At 38.1% G+C, this 19,735-nt stretch overlaps 1 protein-coding gene across 3 annotated transcripts in view; it reads left to right on the plus strand.

The window, feature by feature from the left end:
- LOC106522523 (aminopeptidase N) overlaps positions 1-17,053 on the plus strand; it is a 22,540-nt gene extending 5,487 nt beyond the window's left edge. The window contains exons 2-22 of one of the 3 annotated variants that reach the window (XM_014015555.1): positions 4,074-4,220; positions 4,308-4,807; positions 4,927-5,069; positions 5,141-5,277; positions 5,372-5,498; positions 5,992-6,146; positions 6,395-6,508; positions 6,635-6,778; positions 9,874-9,939; positions 10,308-10,373; positions 10,489-10,664; positions 10,751-10,827; positions 10,939-11,072; positions 12,364-12,419; positions 12,496-12,643; positions 12,726-12,817; positions 12,894-13,004; positions 13,339-13,506; positions 13,606-13,746; positions 16,475-16,556; positions 16,679-17,053. In XM_014015555.1, coding sequence (XP_013871009.1) covers positions 4,203-4,220; positions 4,308-4,807; positions 4,927-5,069; positions 5,141-5,277; positions 5,372-5,498; positions 5,992-6,146; positions 6,395-6,508; positions 6,635-6,778; positions 9,874-9,939; positions 10,308-10,373; positions 10,489-10,664; positions 10,751-10,827; positions 10,939-11,072; positions 12,364-12,419; positions 12,496-12,643; positions 12,726-12,817; positions 12,894-13,004; positions 13,339-13,506; positions 13,606-13,746; positions 16,475-16,556; positions 16,679-16,828 — 2,805 coding nt within the window. In that variant the 5' untranslated portion in view covers positions 4,074-4,202 and the 3' untranslated portion in view covers positions 16,829-17,053. Of the gene's footprint in view, positions 1-4,073; positions 4,808-4,926; positions 5,070-5,140; positions 5,278-5,371; positions 5,499-5,991; positions 6,147-6,394; positions 6,509-6,634; positions 6,779-9,873; positions 9,940-10,307; positions 10,374-10,488; positions 10,665-10,750; positions 10,828-10,938; positions 11,073-12,363; positions 12,420-12,495; positions 12,644-12,725; positions 12,818-12,893; positions 13,005-13,338; positions 13,507-13,605; positions 13,747-16,474; positions 16,557-16,678 lie in introns of all 3 variants that reach the window. The other 2 variants (XM_014015553.1, XM_014015554.1) reach the window with 2 other exon arrangements.
- Positions 17,054-19,735: the final 2,682 nt, after the last annotated feature.

The raw sequence follows: 19,735 nt of genomic DNA on the forward strand, positions 1-19,735 counted from the left end.
CCCCAGATCAGACCATAGGGGAGAACTGGGAGAGTCCCCCCAGCGACCACACACACAGCCCCCGGGGCCAGCGGTGACAATCTCATGAAATCATAGAAATCAAATCATAAAATTTCAATAACTTCAGCTGATGGAACAATGAATGTGATGGGTGATAGTAATGCTTTCTGGTGATAATTCTTACAGCGATTTTCTGTAAAACAAAAATAGGATTTGTAATTGTTTTGCATGATTTTCCCCCAACATCAATATATTAGATCAAGTGTGGAACAATTATTGCATTATATAATATAAACAGACATTTATCATTAAATAAATCATTTACTTTGTATAATACTGCAATGGACTTGGCTATTTTTGTTCTTTATATGAGGTCTCCAGGCCAGCTTTTCATCTATGATAAAACCCAAAAACTTCACCTCACTGACTCTGCAAATCTCAACACCCTCGACTCTAAATGGAACATTGACAGTTTTCTTTCTATTACTAAATATCATATAATTAGGCTTATCTAAATTTAATGATAATTTACATTTCAAGTGTTAAAATATAGTGTTAAAAGTAACACCAGTATATTGTTATTAACAAAGGAAATTGTAGTGTTAGGTTAACAGACAACACAAGGTGTCGATACACCATAAACCTGAGAGTGTAAATTTAACACAGAGTTAAATTCAAACTTGTTGAAGTGTTGCACTTACACTACTCAGTAATTAGTAGAAAAGCATAATGGAGTCACCTCTCACTCATGGTGTCGATTTTTGGCCAATAACATAAACTCAGTGGTGGACAAAGTACTCAATTCTAGTATTTGAGTAAAAGTACTGATACTCATGGTCAAATCTTACTCAACTACAAGTAAAAGTTGCTCGGGCAAAAATTTACTCAAGTTAAAGTACTGAAATGCTTACTTTTGAAAATACTTAGGTATTCAAAAATACATGCATTTAAAAATACTCAAGTATTCAAAAGTACAAATTAAATTTTCTAATATCAATACATAGCTGTATTGTTTTCAGAGTGATTTTACAGAACCTTGTAACTCTCAGAAACCACCTGTGGTACTAACAGGTAGAACCTCTTTGCTACAGATTCTACACACCTGTAAAGGCTTCAGCATAAAAACGCAATACAGTGAGTGATGAGTTCTTAAATGCAGAAATGTAGTTTAGACATTTAAACTGATACAAACTATTTTTCAGTCCTAAAATCTCAAACATGGAGCTGAGATATGGACATGCTGTTTCTCTACTTGAGTTTCTTCAACCGTCTCCATTGCTGGGTTCTGTTTGAAATGAAGCTCAGCTCGCCACCGTTTTACGCCAACGATGACGTAATTCCAAATCTATTTTAGATGTGAGCTATGACTGTGATTGGTTTCCCTTGTGAGGAACATAACGTGTGGCCAAATGCATTTCAAGAAAGGAAAACAGCAAAGGATCACAAAGCTATGCCGAGCCAAAAGTAACAAGTAACTAACAAGCTTCTAAGAAATGTAGTGGAGTCAAAAGTACAATATTTGTCTTTGAAATGTAGTGGAGTGAAAGTCGTAAGTTCCCCAAAAAAATGATTACTCAAGTAAAGTAGTTACTCAAAAAATGTACTTAAGCACAATATTCAAGTAAATGTACTCCATTACTGTCCACCACTGCATAAACTTAAACAACTTGTTCAAACTAAACCAGACAACTAATTTTTACTCTCATGCACCTTTTCAATAGTCAGAAACATGCAAGCACAATGGGCCTCATGCAAGAACCGTTCGTACGCACAGATTTGTTCTTAAGTTGTGCGTACGAGTGATTTAGGAGAATTTGTGGCATTCACCAATGTTTTCGTATTCTAAGATTTTTTTCAGATACGAACAAAATTCACGAGTGGTCCAGACCTGTCGTATATTTTACGAGCAGTCAGTCTGCTGTTATTCAGATGGGTTTTCTTCATTAATAACCTTATATTTGGTTAGTTTGAAGATATTTTGAGTTGAAAATAAAAAAAACACTGTTAAGTGTTGTATAAGACTTAATAGTGGGTGGAGCTTATTTAACATTGTCCAGTGTTGATACAACATTGAGGAAAGCAACAGTGATTTAACACCAACAATGGGTGTCAATTTACTCAGAAAGTGTTAAAATAACACTGGGGGTTGTTAAATCAACACCCAAAAGTTTAACGCTGAAATTTTAACACTCCTGTTTTTGCTGTGTGAACTGTTTAATTTGCATTTGTTTAAATTGTGTTTAAACAAAGTGTAATTTAAAGAAATGTAAAGATTTTGGTGCGAAAACTGTAAAAGTGACAGCACTGAACATAATCTACATTATTATTGGATTTATGACTTAATGAGTGCATTATATTAATACTTTTTGGTAAAGCTTCAAAAGAATGACAACCCCAAATTACACTCAGCATTTTTTCTTAATTAATAAGCTTTAAACTACAGTAGAGTAGCCTTGTCATAAAAACTGTTTATTACTGGAGCCATCACTGGTATAAATTACAATTTGTGGATTAGAAGTCATATTGCAGACATGTTAAATATCTTGTGTCAGTTACTCTGACCTGACATTTTTACAGCTTTCGGTGCAGTACATACTGCCCATCTTTTGATCAAAAGGAAGAGAATTATACAGACCTGCAAATAAAAAACTGCACAGTCAGGGTTTTGTTCTACAGAGGGAACAAGATACAAGTGACACAGAATGTTCAGAAATAAATAAAAAAACAGCTAACTTAAGGTAATTATCCTCAAAGTGTACTGAAGGAAATGTACAATTAGGCTGTGGTGAACAAGATATATTCCTTTAAGCTTTCTACTCTTTATGCTTTGTTTTATTTTTTAACTGAAAGGAATGTAATAATAAGCATGTTTTAAGTACACTGATTACTTTTAGCAGCAATAACTTCAAGCTTAGATAAAGATGAAATGTTTTAGCAATTTCATTGTTCTCTTTTTTATAGCTATCAACTGATGTATGTGAATTTAAACAAATCTAACAAATTTAAAGACAGTGACGACTGCGTAACAAATATAAAATGTAAAAAAAAAATGAAAGAAGTGACATACATGTATTAATTAAAGCAAAAACAGAGTTTGAGCATGCTTATGCTCAAATTCCAAGTAAAACGGTCTGCAAAAAGGCCATGGTGGGGATGGAGAGCTGTGCAATGGCATGTTTAAAAAGGCATAACTAAAAAAAAGATATTATTAAAAATAAAAAATAAAGAATGACTGATTTATATTAAAAAACTAAATGTTGTCAGATGGAGACTGACAGAAAAAAAACCCTGCAACTCTCAAAAATGTTGCCAGAAATAATGTCTGTTTTTGGATTAAATGAACTGTGGAATGAAACAGGCAGATTTATAAGAAATACCACAAATTTTCAGCAGCACACAAACTTTACATTATGGAGATATGTTATGAACATTACAGTATTTATTTTAGACAATTAGGAAATTTGAAAACAAAACAAAAATTCTTAAGCTAAAAACACAAATGGAAAAAACTTCCTTTTTGGAGCCTTTAAGGCAGCTGTACAGACAGTCTTGGATAAAATTATTTCCTGACTCACTCAGTGAACATTGTCCTGTTTGATTCACAATCTCAACCAAAGGTTTTTCCTAGAAAATTTTCAGTGATGTTTGCATTTCTGGGAAAGCAGAACTGAACAAACTGCCCATTCATCATTTTTTCCCCTCGCTGTTTGATTTACAGACGTTTTTCTGTTGCCTTTGTCTTCTTGTCTCTCAGTACAAATAAAAGAACCATGGCCATACATTTTCTCTTACATTTTTCCAGCCAAGATACTGTTCATGGGCTTATCTTTTCAGTGGAAAGTATATTACTAAACTATTTCCTGAACGGTGATCAGGATTTTAAGCTTAAACTGAAATAATAAAACAGGCAAATTATCTGAAAAGCTCTATGGAGATTGATTGCTGTGGTTTAATAACTAAAATCATTTGATTTACTGATAGATAAAACTATTCCTGTAATTCAAAGTAAAAAAAAACCTAAATATTGAAGGCTGAATTAATAACTTTGGGTTTTTTCTCCTTTTTCTCCTCAGATGATCTAGTAAAGTCTATTTTCTTTGCTATGTTAACAGCTCCACTATTAACCAAAAGGAGTAGAGCCCTGCCAACCTTGACAAACAGGGACTAAAACTCCTCAGCGTGTGTAACCCTGTGTATCCGACATGGGAAAAGTCTACTATGTCAGTAAAAACATTGGCCTTGGATTGCTGGTCCTGGTTATCAGCGCACTGGTTACAATAATAGCTCTATCCATTGCCTATGACAAGGAAAGGGCCAAGAATCAAGGTCAGCCTGGACACAGAGCGTCAGATGGCAGCAGCACATCTCCCCCCTTCACAACCCCCTTCACACCCAAAGAACCTTGGGATTATTACAGACTTCCAAAGTCACTCATCCCGGAATCTTACCAAGTGACCCTGTGGCCCCAGCTGCAGCCCAACGCAGACGGGATGTACGTCTTCACTGGATATTCATCTGTGATCTTCAGATGTGTGAAGGAAACCGACCTGATCATTATCCACAGCAAGAAGCTGAACTTCACCACCGTCCTCGGGAACCACATTATACTGATGGGCCTGGGCGGAGTCACTCCGCCTGCCATACGCAGGACGTGGCTCGTGGAGAGGACGGAGTATCTGGTCGTTCAGCTGCGCTGGAAACTCACCGTGGGAGCATCCTACAAGCTTCACTCTAAGTTTACAGGGGAGCTGGCAGATGACCTGCAGGGGTTCTACAGGAGTGAATACACGGACAATGGAGTAAAGAAGTAAGACACAATCGAGTAACATGGTTGATTTTTAACTGCGATTGCTAATTTGCGCAGTCTCATTTGTTTTCTTGAACCGGGATGTGGTTTTGTTTACGTTCAACTGGACCATTTTTCAGAGTTCTTGCTACCTCTCAGATGCAAGCGACGTTTGCCAGGAAAGCCTTTCCTTGCTTTGATGAACCGGCCATGAAAGCCACCTTCAATGTCACCCTCATCCACGACCGAGGCACGGTGGCTCTGTCCAACAGCAAGGAAAAAGGTTCATTTTGGATCATCAACTTTTTTGACGTTAATACAATCAGCTCACCAATGTTTTCTGTCTTTATACAGATTATTCAGACACTGTCAAGGATGGCGTTCCTGTCAGAGTGACAACATTTGAGCCCACTAAGACCATGTCCACATATCTGTTGGCATTTCTCGTCAGTGAATTCATTTCCATTCAGTCAAGCCAAAATCATTTACTGGTGAGGAACTTTGTCTTTGCATTTCATCTTTGTTCACGTTATCAGTGGAACTGTCATGTATATCGACTTCGCAAGTAAAATTTTTGTTTCACAGATTCGAATTTGGGCTCAAAGAAAGGCCATAGCTGACGGGCAGGGTGAATACGCTCTTAATGTGACGGGGCCAATCCTTCAGTTCTATGGGAAATACTACAATGTATCTTACCCGCTCTCAAAGTCAGGTTGGTAAAAAGTTTAGAAATCTTTTTGCCGTAGTCAGTTCTGTGAAACAAACCATTCATGTGGAAATATGGTCGATCTCTTGGTGCACTAGTTGAGCAAACATTCTTACAAGTCACACATTTTTTGCCAACTATTCGTGCTTTTGTCTGTTAGAGCAGAAGACATACTGGTCATCATCAAAGAGCTAAACTAGCCGCCCAAAAATCTCAACTTGTTGAATTTTTTAAAGTACCAACGGAAAATAAGACTAAACTACTGTCTGTAAACCTTGCCTGCTCAGTCAGAAGTAGTGAAAATATCTATTCTAATATTTGGAGGTAAGCAAGGGGTTGAGGAAAATACCCCTGTTTACCACTAGTTTATAAGGTTAGTTTGCTGACTTGTTTTAACATGATGCCGTATCTCCTCAGTTCACGGTGAAGCAAACCCTGCTTGGTTTTGGAGGTGAAAGACTTTTTGGTTGTTTGAATCTTTTACCTTTGTTCCTTGTAGATCAGGTTGCGCTGCCTGATTTTAATTCTGGAGCGATGGAGAACTGGGGTCTGGTGATGTACAGGGAGACAGGCCTGCTGTATGACCCCACGCTGTCCTCCACTGGAAACAAAGAAAGGATTGTAACAATAATCTCCCATGAACTTGCACACATGGTATGTCATTATCTATAAATGTCCCAGTAAAGGTTCATTCACTTTCTTTGATTCAGCATAATTGATATTATTTTTTTTATTTTTTATTAACTTTATTCATTTCATTAAAAAAACAAAACACATTTACATACAACAAAACTTGTACAAAAATTATTGAGCTAACCTCAGCTAATGAAGGCCAAAAGGAACGTTTGACATGTCACAGAGGCAAGTCACTTGTCTCTTTCTTGATATGTGTTTTTTACTAGTGGTTTGGAAACCTGGTGACTTTGCAATGGTGGAATGATTTATGGCTGAACGAGGGTTTCGCCTCATATGTGGAGTACCTCGGAGCTGACTACGCTGAGCCCACCTGGAACATGGTACGATCAGTACTTTCTTCCTCACTGAGACTTTTGACGTGTATTTTTTAAAGAAGATCCCCAAAGGTTGTCTGGTACTTTTGGCTGAGGAGGCCTGTTCTGATTCTCCTCTCTGTTTGAATACAGAAAGACTACATCCTTTTATATGACATGCAGAGGGCATTTGCTGTGGACGCACTGGCCTCCTCTCACCCTCTGTCCCGCAAAGAAGAGGAAGTCAATGAGCCTTCGGAGATCAACGAGATGTTCAACACAATTTCCTACAGCAAGGTCAGTTTCCCACAGTGGTACTTTACACACAATCTACTGAACCCTTTCTGAATATTTATCAAGTATTGATTAATCTAGAACAGTGTTCCTCACTATTTTTTCACAAGAGCCACATTGGCAGATAAATGTCAAGTTGAGAGCCGCAATATGCCAAGAAACAAACACGTACAAATAAATACAAATACACCTACAAACAAAAACTACACAGCTAACACAGGATCTGTTTAAAGAGCTCTTACCTTAGTATTGAGATGACCGGAAGCTGTGGTGCATATCTTTGACGTTCTTCATGTTGTATTTGTAATTGGTTGTTACAATCACAGTGAGGCATTCAAGATGGGCATGTGTCATCCGGTTTCTTTGTTTTTTCTTGATAAGTGTTCATAGTTCAAAATGTTGACTCACAGGTGTATGTGCTCATAAAGAAAGACATCACTTTCTGAACAAACGGTTTCAAAATGGGAAAGTCTCCTTCAGAAACTAAATTCCAGAAGTGATCAACACCATCTCGGAGTTCAACTTGGAGGATGTCGTTTGTCTGCAGCTCAGTTATTTCAGTTTCAAGCTTGGCACGACTATCAGGGCAGAGTTGTGTGATGGTGGGTGTAAGCAAGGATACATCCACTTGAAAAGGGTTTTCAATAAAATTAAAAATGCCCTAATGTTCATTCACATCACAGAATCTGGAGTCAAACTCATCCTTCAGCTGCTCCAAAACTTGAACTAACTCCCTGTGCCTGAAGTGCTGTTCAAGAACTGGATCACTTGTGGTTGTTGCTTTGAGTTTTGGGAAGTGGATGAGTTCTCTATCAGGTATCCASAGGGTAGTTATTTTGTTTTGGAATGCTCTGACTGCATTCAGCATGTTGTTTGGAAGCTTGTTTCTCCCTTGAAGTTGCAAGTTGAGTGTTCAGGTGACAGGTAATGTCTGTCAGAATGGCCAGCTGTACGATCCATTGTGGGTCTTTTAACTCTGGATGGTTTTTCCCCTTGCTGTCTAAGAAAGTGCAAATTTCAGGAAGGAGGCTCAGAAATCGCTCCAACACTTTTCCACGGGACAGCCATCTTACTTCACTATGCATCACAAGATCGCTGCACTCTGTGTCGTAGTCTTCAATTAACTGTCTGAACTGTCTGTGGTTTAGTGCTCTGGAAACAATATTAATATACCACCTGCACAACAATTTGCATCACATTCTGGAAGTTGTTTTTTTCGGATCTTTGCTACAAGGGACTCTTGTTGTATGATGCAATGGAAGCTGATGAAAGGAGGAATGTCATCTCTTTTTCTCAGGAGGCCAACAAGACCCTTCTCCTTGCCTCGCATGCTTGGGGCACCATCAGTACATACACTAGCAAGTTTGGACCAAAAGAGATGTTTTTCCTCAAAAAAATATCAAAAGTGCATTCAGAACATCTTCACCTCTTGCTTGGCCATGGAGTGGTATTAAGCACAACATTTCTTCTTGAAAAGAGTCATCTTTTGGGAGCCTCACCCAAACACACAGCTGAGCAACATCTGTAACATCTGTGCTTTCATCCACTGCTATGCTGAAACATGGAGCTCCATGCAGATCAGTCAGTAGCTGGTCTCTGATGTCTTTTCCAATGTCTTCCATTTGTCTCATTATTGTTGAATCAGACAACTGTAATCCCTTTATTTGTTTCAGAATTGCATCCTTGTTGTCAAAGTTTCTGAACAATATTTCTGCTGAAGCCAAAAAGCAATCTTTCACTATTTCTGAATCTGAGAAAGGCTTTTTTGCCCGCACCAAAATCCAAGCAATCTCAAAGGATGCCTCTGTTAAACATTCTGCTGTAGTGGTTGTTCTGTTGATGAGACTTTGCTGCCCAGAAAGTGAAGCAATAAGCTGTGCAGTTTTTTTTCTTTCTGAGTTCACTGCCAGGTGGATAACTTTCATTGAACTTTGGATGTGCAGTTTTGAAATGGCGCTCCAAGTTACTTCGTTTGAAGCCTGAGCAGGTTTGTTCACATATTAAGCAAAGAGGGTTTGTGCCGTGAAGAACAAATAAAAATCTGTCKGTCCWTTTCTCTTGAAACTTTCTGTGCTCATCTTCTATAGATCTTACCTTTCATTTTTTACTTGAAACACTGATGTGCTAGCGGCCCTTTCTCCAACATCTTCTTCCTGTGGATTTTTCTTCACTTCTTCAAATTCCCCATCCTCGCTGTTTCTGACATCGTTTTTTGTCCTTTTTTAATTAGAAATCGCTCCATTTTGCGCAACGTATATGACGTGCTACTAGCTAGCACGACAAGMTAGCTACCCGGTTAGCTTAATCACGGTTTCCCAAGTAATGCGCTCCCRCTCTGYAGTCATGCTGCGGCAKCRTCTTTTTAAAAACAATGCCTGCGTTGCCAGGTTCATCAGTAATCMCCCTTTTRAAACCAACTWTWTTTGGCTGATCTTTTTGTAACTGTCACAAGAGMYRCCAGYAAAGCAAGGCGAGCCGCATGTGGCTCGGGAGCAGCGCAATGAGTATCCCTGATTTTGATGAGAACAACATATCCAAAAAGAAGCTTAATAGAGTTCCCATGATTCCAGTCTGGCTTTATTTTTTTTTCTTTCACATCTATATCCTGTGATATGGACAGCACGGTACCACGGCAGAGATTTTGCTTCTCAACAAGAAGGTTGCCAGATYGAATCCTGGCCGGGGTCYTTTCTGGGTAGAGTTTGCATGTTCTCTCTGCGTGGGTTTTCTCTGGTTGCTCCGGTTTCCTCCCACAGACCAAAAACACGACTGTTAGGCTGATTGGTAACTYTAAATTGTCCTTAGGTGTGAGTGAGAGCTTGAATGGCTGTTTGTCTCGTTTGTCTCTAYGTGGTCCTGTGATGGACTTGCGACTCRTCTAGGGTGCATCCCRCCCCTCACACTGTGAGCGCTGGATTTGGGCACCAGTGACCCTGAAAGGAAGAAGCGGGTAAAAGATAATGGATGGATGGATTCTGTTCTAAAATATTGAAATCTTGTAATTATCACAAACATGAACATATGTGATCTTGTTTTTCTGATTCGAGGCACCAATGGGCAACACTGTAGATTTTAGAGCTGCTTCTGATTGTTTCCAGGGTGCCGCGGTGCTCAGGATGCTGTCAGAGTTTCTCACTGAGCCTGTCTTCGCCAAAGGAATCAGTGTGAGTATTAGAGGTCTTCAACCGCTGTCTGGCATGTTGTACCCGTTTTCCCTGCTTCAGCATACCTGAGACAAAAAAATTAACTGGCCTGTCATCAAGTTTAGCAGAAGCCTGTTAATCACTCATTTATTTCAGTCAGGTGTGTTGAAGCAGGGAAACATCTAAAACATGCGGGACAGTGGGTCACGAGGGACAAGGTTGAAGACTATAAGATCCCATCATCTGATTACTGCTGTCACTGTGTTTTAGATGTTTTACTGGTTTTTCTTCTCAATGGGTTTGACAATAACAGGTTTTCCTGCATCATTAGGATTTATTGTTTCTTTTTTGTATATTTTTAGATGTTGCTTATTTGTTTCTCTTTACAGTCATACCTCAACACATTTGCCTTTAACAACACAGTGTATGAAGACCTGTGGAACCATCTTCAAAAGGTCAGTCGAGCTACAAAACTGAGACTCTTAAGATGTGCTGACCCTCATTTCTCCTGGCACAGAGGATTTGTGGAACAACTGCTACCCTCCATTCTTTGTATTTTGTTTTTGACAGGTGGTAGATAAAACACCAGGACTGCATGTTCCATACTCTGTTCATGAGATCATGAACCGCTGGACTCTTCAGATGGGCTTCCCAGTGGTCACCATTGACACCCAAACAGGAACTGTCTCGCAGAAGCACTTCCTTTTGGACCCAAGCTCTGTGGTCGAAAGGCCATCTCCGTTCAAGTAGAAATCAGATTCATCTTATTTTTGYTAATGCCGTTTAATCGTGAGTGGAAAGTGTTACTGTAATTCTCATTTGTTTTGTTCAGTTATACATGGTTTATCCCAATTAAATGGATGAAAAACGGCCTGGATCAGCAACAGTATTGGCTTCTTAAAAAGACAGGTACCTTTACTGTAACACAAACAAACTGAACTCTGGAAGAGAAAATGCGTGACTTTCAGATTGTTGGAGTCGAGTACAAGTGATTGTTCTGAATAATGTACATCCTCTTAGATGTTCACAGTTCCATGAGAGTTTCAGGAGAGGGCTGGGTGCTGGCGAACACAAACGTATCCGGATACTTCAGGGTGAACTACGATGCCAACAACTGGGCTCGTCTTTTGTCTCTGCTCAACACCGACCACAAGGTCAGTGAGTTCACTGCCAGGTCCCAGTGGCCACCTGAGCACAAAGTATTTCAAGTCTCCAGCTCAAATGGCTGATTTCCCTCAAAAAGCTGCTCTCACTCATATGCATTTCTGTTTTTAGCAAAAAGCCTGAAAATCTCTTTAAAAGTAATGTTATTATAGAGCCATTTTATACGACTTTTAAAAATCCTGATTTTAACTTAATTTCAGCATCATCATTTTGTATTTTAATACTTTATATAGCAAAACATTCAGCTCCTTTTGGCTACGACTTTTAGTATTTCAGCATTTTTCCCTCAATAAAAATGAATGGAGCTGTCTTCAGCATCATTAAAACTTTTCAAAATCATCATAAATCAAATCTATTTAACTTGTATTCTGGTTCTGTTTTCTTTACAATTTTGAGCCAATTTCAGCATCCTCCAGCTTCACCTTCTTCATCTTCATTTTTTTTAATTTATTATTATTTTCTTTTTCTTTTTTTAGCAGTTTTCATTAATTTCAGCTATTTTCAACTCCTTTTAGCTTATTTTATGGGCTTCTTTTTACAACCCCTAATTTACACTTGAATTCAAGCGTTTTAAACTCTTTTCAACTTAATTCAACAGTTTTATTTTTTTCTGCTTTTTCTGATACTTTTTTGTTGATTTTTATTCTTATTTTATTTGCAGAATTGAGCTTCGTTAAGCTAAATTCACATTTTGGAGGTCGTTTATACTTTGTTTTGCCTAATTCAGCAAAAAAGCTCAGTTGGGTTATTTTCTGATAAATACAGGTTTTTAATCTACTTTTCAGCAATTTTAGCTAATTTTAGCTTTTTTCCCAGATAAATTTGCTTTTTTTGTGATATTTTCTGCTTGACTTCAAAGGCTTTCAGCAAAAAAAATAAATAAATAAAAACATTCATCATTAAGCATTCACAGTGCATTTTTGCAGGAAATACTAATTCTCTAGTTAAGGCCCTGTCACAATATAATGTTTTAGAAAAGCTTATGCCAATTTATGAAACTTTTTTTGACTAAATTATTAATAAGTTATATATTTGATAAATTTGTTAGCAAGGCTTCCAGTTGAATTCCATTGTCAATGTAGGTGTCTTCAAAATTTTCACAAGTTGTTCAAAATGTTATAATGTCACAGGGCCTTTAGGAATTTTTTTCTTGTGTTATTTTTCCCGTTTCTCTTACATACAAAACATAGTTTCTGAAAACTTAATTACTAAGACAGACAAATGGTTATGATAAGATGAAGTGTTTATTTTTGTATCACAGAGGCTATTGTTCTCTTTCAGGCCTTACCAGTCATGAACCGAGCACAGATCATAGACGATGCGTTCAATCTGGCGAGGTAAAAAATAAATTTCAACAATTTTATATAGTGTGTGTTTACAAAATATGCYAAATATTTGTTTCTTTGCATGCAGAGCACAAATAATCAGTACAACACTGGCTTTAAAAACAACCAAGTACTTGTCCAAAGAAAGAGATTACATCCCCTGGCAGTCAGCTCTGAAAAACCTCGGCTACTACATCCTTATGTTTGAGCGCACTGAGGTCTACGGACCTCTACAGGTCATTCTTAATGTCTGCTATCAACCAATACTTTTAGATGTACACTGTAGTTATTAAAAACATGTGCATGTTTCTGTTCTAGGCATACCTCAAAAAGCAAATCAAACCACTCTTTGAATACTTCAAGACGATAACATCTGACTGGACCAAAGTACCTGCTGGACACAGTGACCAGTAAGAATTAGTTTCAAACACATTTGTGTAGGTTTACTTTTTTAAACACACTTTTAAAAATCTTGTTTCTTGTTAGGTATAATCAGATCGATGCTATTGGGATAGCATGCGGTGTGGGTGTGGAGGGCTGCAGGGAACTGATCCAAGGCTGGTACAAACAGTGGATGGAAAAYCCAAATCAAAACCCGTGAGTTCAGAGAAAAAAAAAACCTTTTTGTCTTTTCAACTTCTATGTTTTTACAAAGATGACTAATTAAACTTGCATGGCATGCAAGACTTCACAAAGGGAGATGTGGGCCTCAAACTGCACCATCAACTGGTGAAGTCTGACTGTCCTCAAACAGTGTGTGGGTTTTTGTTTGGGTGGATAAAACGTAAAAAAGTTAAAAAAAAAAAGTAATTGGAGTATCTGTGGAACACAGCAGCCTTCTGGACAATGCAACATATTTAAAAACAGACTGTCTACATGTTTGATGCGTCAGCCAATGTTTTTATCATTATTTCCAATCTCCCCTTACCAGGATCCATCCCAACTTGAAAAGCACAGTTTACTGCAAGGCCATAGCCTTTGGTGGGGCAGAAGAGTGGGACTTCGCTTGGAGAATGTTTGAAAATGCGTCTCTGGCATCTGAAGCTTCCAAGCTTCGGTCAGCCATGGCATGCACCAAAATTCCTTGGCTCTTGAACAGGTCTGTGCAACATTCAGATCCAACAAATTCACAGCAGCAAAGTGGTTTGTTTTTCTGTTGAAGGCAATAAACGATCTGTGAAATTGATTTTTGAGACAGGTATCTAGAGTACACACTTGACCCAGCTAAGATCCGGAAGCAAGATGCCACTTCCACCATCCAGTACATTGCTGGAAATGTAATTGGGTTGCCACTGGCTTGGAACTTTGTCAGAGAAAGATGGAGTTACATCTCCCAACAGTAAGTGTTTTCTCTTTGCTCTTTTTTATCTTCAGGGGTTTTTTTTTTTTTTTAGAAAATATTTTTCTTAAGCTGATAAAAATAGCTGTATGAAAACAGATTTCCTGAAATGTTTTCTTTTACAATAAAGAAAAAAAACGTCTTCCTCTGCTCAGTTAGTATGGATTGATTTTAATTTTAGTTGATAAAGCAGATTAAAGGTTTGTGTAGGTCTGCTGTMACATTCCTGACAGACCGTTTAATGTTCTGTGAGCCCTGAACACATCCAGAAACATGAACACATGAAAACTGAGTCCAGGATGGGACCATGCGTTGTTTGCTAACCTACTGGATCCATGCTTTTTTCATTGTGATATAAACAAATCAAATACAAGTGATGTACAGTGTACAAAAAATACATAAGAGAAATAAAATACATACCGGTAAGTACTGGGTCCATGCTGCTCAGTCCATGTCATCTTTGGCCTGGCTGACTTAAGTCACAGTGACCTCGGCCCCTCCACCACAGAAAATAGCTGTTTATTTGGCACATTTGGCTGCATCTTGCTCTACCTCCTGTATGTTTCTCTGCTCTATTCATCTTTTCTCCTTAACGTGTTTGCTAACGTTGCCCGCTCACCTTTCTTTGTCTTTATTCTTTTTCAATTGGGGCCATTCACATTGGACATTTGATTGTTCCACGAGTTGTGAGCTTAAAAAAGAATCCAAAAATCTTATCGGTCGGTTCGGCCTGGAACTGACTGGCCATTTGGGAATCCTCCCTAATGTCCTTATGGCTGAGACGGATGGTACAGGTGATCAAACAGTCAATTCGAGTTAAAGAACGACTCCCCAAACCACTCTGCCACAGCTGCCCTAATGGAATTAATGAATCCAAGCATGCGCTGTTATTTAGATCAGAGGTGGGCAATCCTGGTCTTCGAGGGCTGCTATGCTCCAAGTTTTATGTTTCTCTGCTCCAACACACCTGATTTGAATGAATAGGTGATTATCAAGAAGGCTGAACTTGAGAAGGGAAGTCAATCACAAGGGTCCATTTTAGGACCTATGCTGTTTACTATCTACATCAACAATTTGGGCCWTGGTCAAACAAGCGCAGCTGTGCATTTTTATGCTGATGATTCAGTAATTTATCGTCACGCAAAATCAGTTSCCCTTGTTTTTGAGCACTTGCAGTCCTCTTTCGACAGTTTTCAGTCTCAACTATTACAACTTAGACTGTGTTATGGAAATATTTATTTAACAAAGACAGAAATACGTGGTCCAAGAATGAAGGTACTCCGTGGAATGATCAGCTGAGTTTTATTGCAACAACGGGAACACAGAGAACAACATCAGACTGTCCCCCTGCTCTCTGCTCCTGCTCTGTGCTYTTCCTATTCACTGAGACAGTTGAGGCCTCATATGTACTGTTTAACAAACACTGTTATGTCATTTTAATAAAGCAAGATTAAATACTAAGGAAATTCTAGGCCAAGGGAAAACACAAAGATAAAGTGATACCTAAGMATGACGGTTGTTAGCAAATCTTGTTCTGACTTTAATCATTCTGTCTGCTGATAAACAGCATGTCATGAAAACTTAGGTCATTAAAGGATGTCATGAATTACTGACAAACATAAAAGTATTAGTACCACCACAGACTGTTATTGAATGCAAATAAGACTAAGGGCATGTTATTTTCTAACAGGAAGAAGGTACCCACATTTCTCCCTTCTATCACTACCACACAGGGTGTGCCCGTAGATTTTATAAAACCTTATACATCTTGGCATCACCTTGGATGAAAAAATAACCTTTGACCTTTACATTGAAAACCTGCTTAAAAAACTCAAGTTAAAACTAGATTTCTTTTTGCAGCACAAGAGTTGTTTCTCAAAAATTGCTAGAAAAGATCTTGTTTCCGCCACTTTTATGAGTATTTTAGACTATGGGGATATTGTGTATATGAAAGCCTCTGCCAGCTCATTATGTCTGCTGGACGCTGTCTATCATGGAGCACTTAGATTTATCACAGGTAGAAAAGCCCTCACTCACCATTGTACCTTGTATTCTTTAGTCAAATGGCCCTCTCTACATACTCACAGACTCTCACTGGTACAACTTTCATTTATAAATCCATACTTTAGCTGGTTCCATCATACTTATCACATTATATTTCATGCAAAAAACACCACCACAGCCTTCATTCTCAGGAGTTTGTTACATTCAGTGTTGCTTCAGTGCGTACTCTTTCTCCTTTTCTGGCCCCTCCACCTGGAACAAGCTTCAGCAGGACCTGAAGCTCTCCAATTTGGTCACACTTGGGGAGTTTAAGATTTTAATAAACCGATTAGAATATTTGTTCTGTAGGCACCTGTACTTGTTGTCAATGAAAACCCTTTCTTTGATGATGTATGGCATTGATTTTTAGACGTGTTAAGTAAATTGTATTATTGTTGTTTTTATAATACTTTGTTGTGGTGGATGTAACAGGTCTCTCTTGTAAATGAGACAATAAGTCTCAAGAGATTTTCCTGTATAAATAATGGATAAATAAAAAAATAAAAATAAAAATCAACGAACGTTAAAGCAGAAGAACAAGTAATACATGCATGACAGCGGCCCTTTAGGCCCAGGATTGCCCACCCCTGATTTAGATGCTTGTTTTTAGCTGGTCTGGGGACCTCACACAGATCTAATACCTTTTATTTATCTATAAAACCTTTCTGTCCAATTTTTTTCTAAGGTACGGAAGAGGATTATTTGCATTTCATAACCTCGTCAACGGAATCACAATGAGATTTTCCACCGAGTTTGAGTTGCAGGAGGTATGCAGCCCACACAACCACAAAAACACTGAATCACACATTGGACTTTCCYGAGGCTATTTTTAAAAAATGGAAAGACAACATATTCATAAGCTAAACTTTTCTTTTTCCTCTTTCTCCAGTTGAAGGAATTCAAAGAACACCACCAYGCTGGCTTCGGCTCAGCCACTTTGGCAATGGAGCAGGCCATCGAAAAGACCACAGCAAACATAAAATGGGTGACAGAAAATAAAGCTGAGGTGCTTAAGTGGTTTACTGAGGAGACCACATGAGGTCCCAGAAACTGAAGATGATGTTTTGCTTTTGAACTCTTTGTAATGAATKACATGCAATGTGATGAACAAGAACAGCAAGATCTGTGGAAAACACTTTTCAAACAGCTGTGACCCAATGACAGAATCACTTTTAAAAAATGCATTTAACGTTCTGTTCCTGTCTTTTTGCTTTACTTTTTTTTGTATGCAACTCATGATGTACTATAAACTCCATGAGTCAGAGGTCTGAGGCAGCTGATTCCTTCGTCCGTGACTGTGATTCCCTGGAAGGTCTAAACCTGTGATTCTTCTTGTTATTAACTATAAGCCAATGAAAAACCACCATCATTTCATGTAAAATAATACTGGATTTGAAACTGATTCCCATTAAAGAGTTTGGTTGCTTTGGCACGTCTACACTGCAGAAACTGTCCACCTAACCAAGTTTTAAAATCTTATATCCAGCCAAAAAATCTTTTTGATCTTGTTTTGAGACCGATTTACTAAACAAGGACTGATTTTGTAAGAATAATAATCTTGTTTTCAGAATGTGTAAGATTATTTGTCTTGTTGGTCTGAAAATATGACTCAAATTAAGTCAAAAAATTTCTGCCAGTGGAGTAAGAAAAATCTACTTGGTAAGATTCTTGAAATACTTGATTTGACTCAATTTTTTCTTATTTCAAGAATCTTACCAARTAATTTTTTTTTACTCCATTGGCAGAAATTTGACTTAATTTGAGTCAAAATTTCAGGCTAACAAGACAAATAATCTTACACATTCTGAAAACAAGTTTATTATTCTTACACAATCAGTTCTTGTTTAGTAAATCAGTCACCAAAAAAAGATCAAAAAGACTTTTTGGCTGATATAAGATTTTAAAACTTGGTAAGATGGACAGTTTTTGCAGTGTATTTGTCTACAAATATTCAATAACTTCTTGTTTCTGTAGTAATTTCTACAAGTGATTTCAATCTCTTTAAGAAGATTTCTGTGTTTGAATGTGCAGCATGGTGCACGGTGTTGTTGCACAGATGTAATCAATTTGGTGGAGAACGAAACTGGCTGAAACACAATCGTTAAACCACGGATTGTCATTTTTCAACAGTTTAACTTCAGGAAAATGGCCAGCGTTCAATCAAAGACCTGAACTTGGAACCGATGTGTCAGCTGGCTGCAGGGGAAGCTTGGATTGGCAATCATCTGCTTCAAAATGAGGCATGGTTATTAGATTAAAAGTGATAACTCAACACTATAACATTTTGTTGTCCTTTGCGGTTTGCACAGAGATCAAGAGAATCACTATGATCCAGACTCACATATAAAAGCATTCAGTCCTCTCCACTGACTGGTTTCACCTTATCTTATATCATCAATCCGACTGATTTATAAAGTCGACGTTTGTTATGACTTGGCGCCATATAAATAAACTGAATTGAATTGAAGTCTTTTAAAGCTCCTCCAAGGGAACAAAGCGCTAATACAAAAAAGAAAAAACACTCAACAATACTGTATAACATGAAAAGAATAAAAACAAAGTGAAAAAATGGATGAAAACCATGAAAATCAATATCCTAAGATGTAGCAAAAACCCGGCCCCCTCTGAACTTACACCTGGTTCTGGGTCCATGGAGGAGCTGATCAGTACCTCTGACTGTGGGGGGCAAGACTAATAAAATAATATAATAATTAGTGGATTCTATAAAATGGATTTTAAAACTGCGTAGCGTGCTCGGKTAGTGTGATCAAATGTCCTTGTGTCAGCTAAAAACTTGCAGCGGGGACACTTCTGGAGGATTTCAACACAACTCTTTTTGAATCATCGCAATATGAGTCAAACCCTCCACTGCTAAATGTTAAAAAAATAATTAAAAAAAACAAGTGTGCGTTTTAAATCCACAACAGGAATAGGATGTTGGTTCAACTAAATGCACGTCATAGAAACTGACAACTGTTTTAGTCAGAACCGTCTGATTCACACATTTCATCGGAAAATATTTTTTCAGATGCATCATTTACCAAAGAAACTTCCCAGTTTTTTTTTAGCGAAAAGAGATGTTGTGACATAGCTCAAGACCTACAGTAATCTGACTAATACCTAACTTAATTATTAAAAAGTTGAGGAGAATTGACTACAATGAAAAGTTATCCAGATCACAATAGAGATTCCTCTATAGGGTTGATAAAAACAGATGTTTAAGGGTTGAGGAAAGTTAATCTGAGAGTATCATTTGGGACTCTGAGGTACAGCTTGACAAATATTTATACATTTGTATAATTGCAGAGACAGTTATCCAAATGTGTTAACTTTATAATGCTAGTTATAATTAGGCCCGAGCAGCTAAGCGCTGCGAAGGCCTATTGTTTTTGTACTGTTTATTATAGTTCTTGTGCCAAATGAATTGCCTTTTTGGGGGCTTTATCATATTCAAAAACTCACCAAACTTGGCGGGGCCATAGAGCCCGTGTATAATTTACGTATTTTAAGGTCCCCGGAAAAATCGCACAGGAAACGGCTCAAGGGCGCCACCTAGCAACTTTCAAGAGACCCTTTCCTATTCAYTTACTTTATCGTAGAGACTTGAAATTTGGTACACTTGTAGAGCTCCCCAAGACACTCTGAATTTACAATTAATGTCATAGTGCAAGTATCACAGATTGTCGGCCATTTTGGATTGAAGGTCCGATTTTGGACCGATTTTGGACGTTTACAGGCGTCGCATTTGATCGAACTCCTCCTAGGGATTTCGATCAATCGGCTTGAAACTCGGTCAGATCGTTCATAAGGCATGCCCRATCCAAAGTTATCAAAGGTTTGCGTTTTCGGGCTTGCTGAAGGGGTCTTTCTGGGGGTCAAAGTTCACCCATTCGCCATGAAACATCAAACTGTTATAACTCTTTGAAAAAAACTGATAGAGGCACCA

Source organism: Austrofundulus limnaeus, unplaced genomic scaffold, assembly GCF_001266775.1.
Source record: "Austrofundulus limnaeus strain Quisiro unplaced genomic scaffold, Austrofundulus_limnaeus-1.0 Scaffold131, whole genome shotgun sequence".
Lineage (NCBI taxonomy): Eukaryota > Metazoa > Chordata > Actinopteri > Cyprinodontiformes > Rivulidae > Austrofundulus > Austrofundulus limnaeus.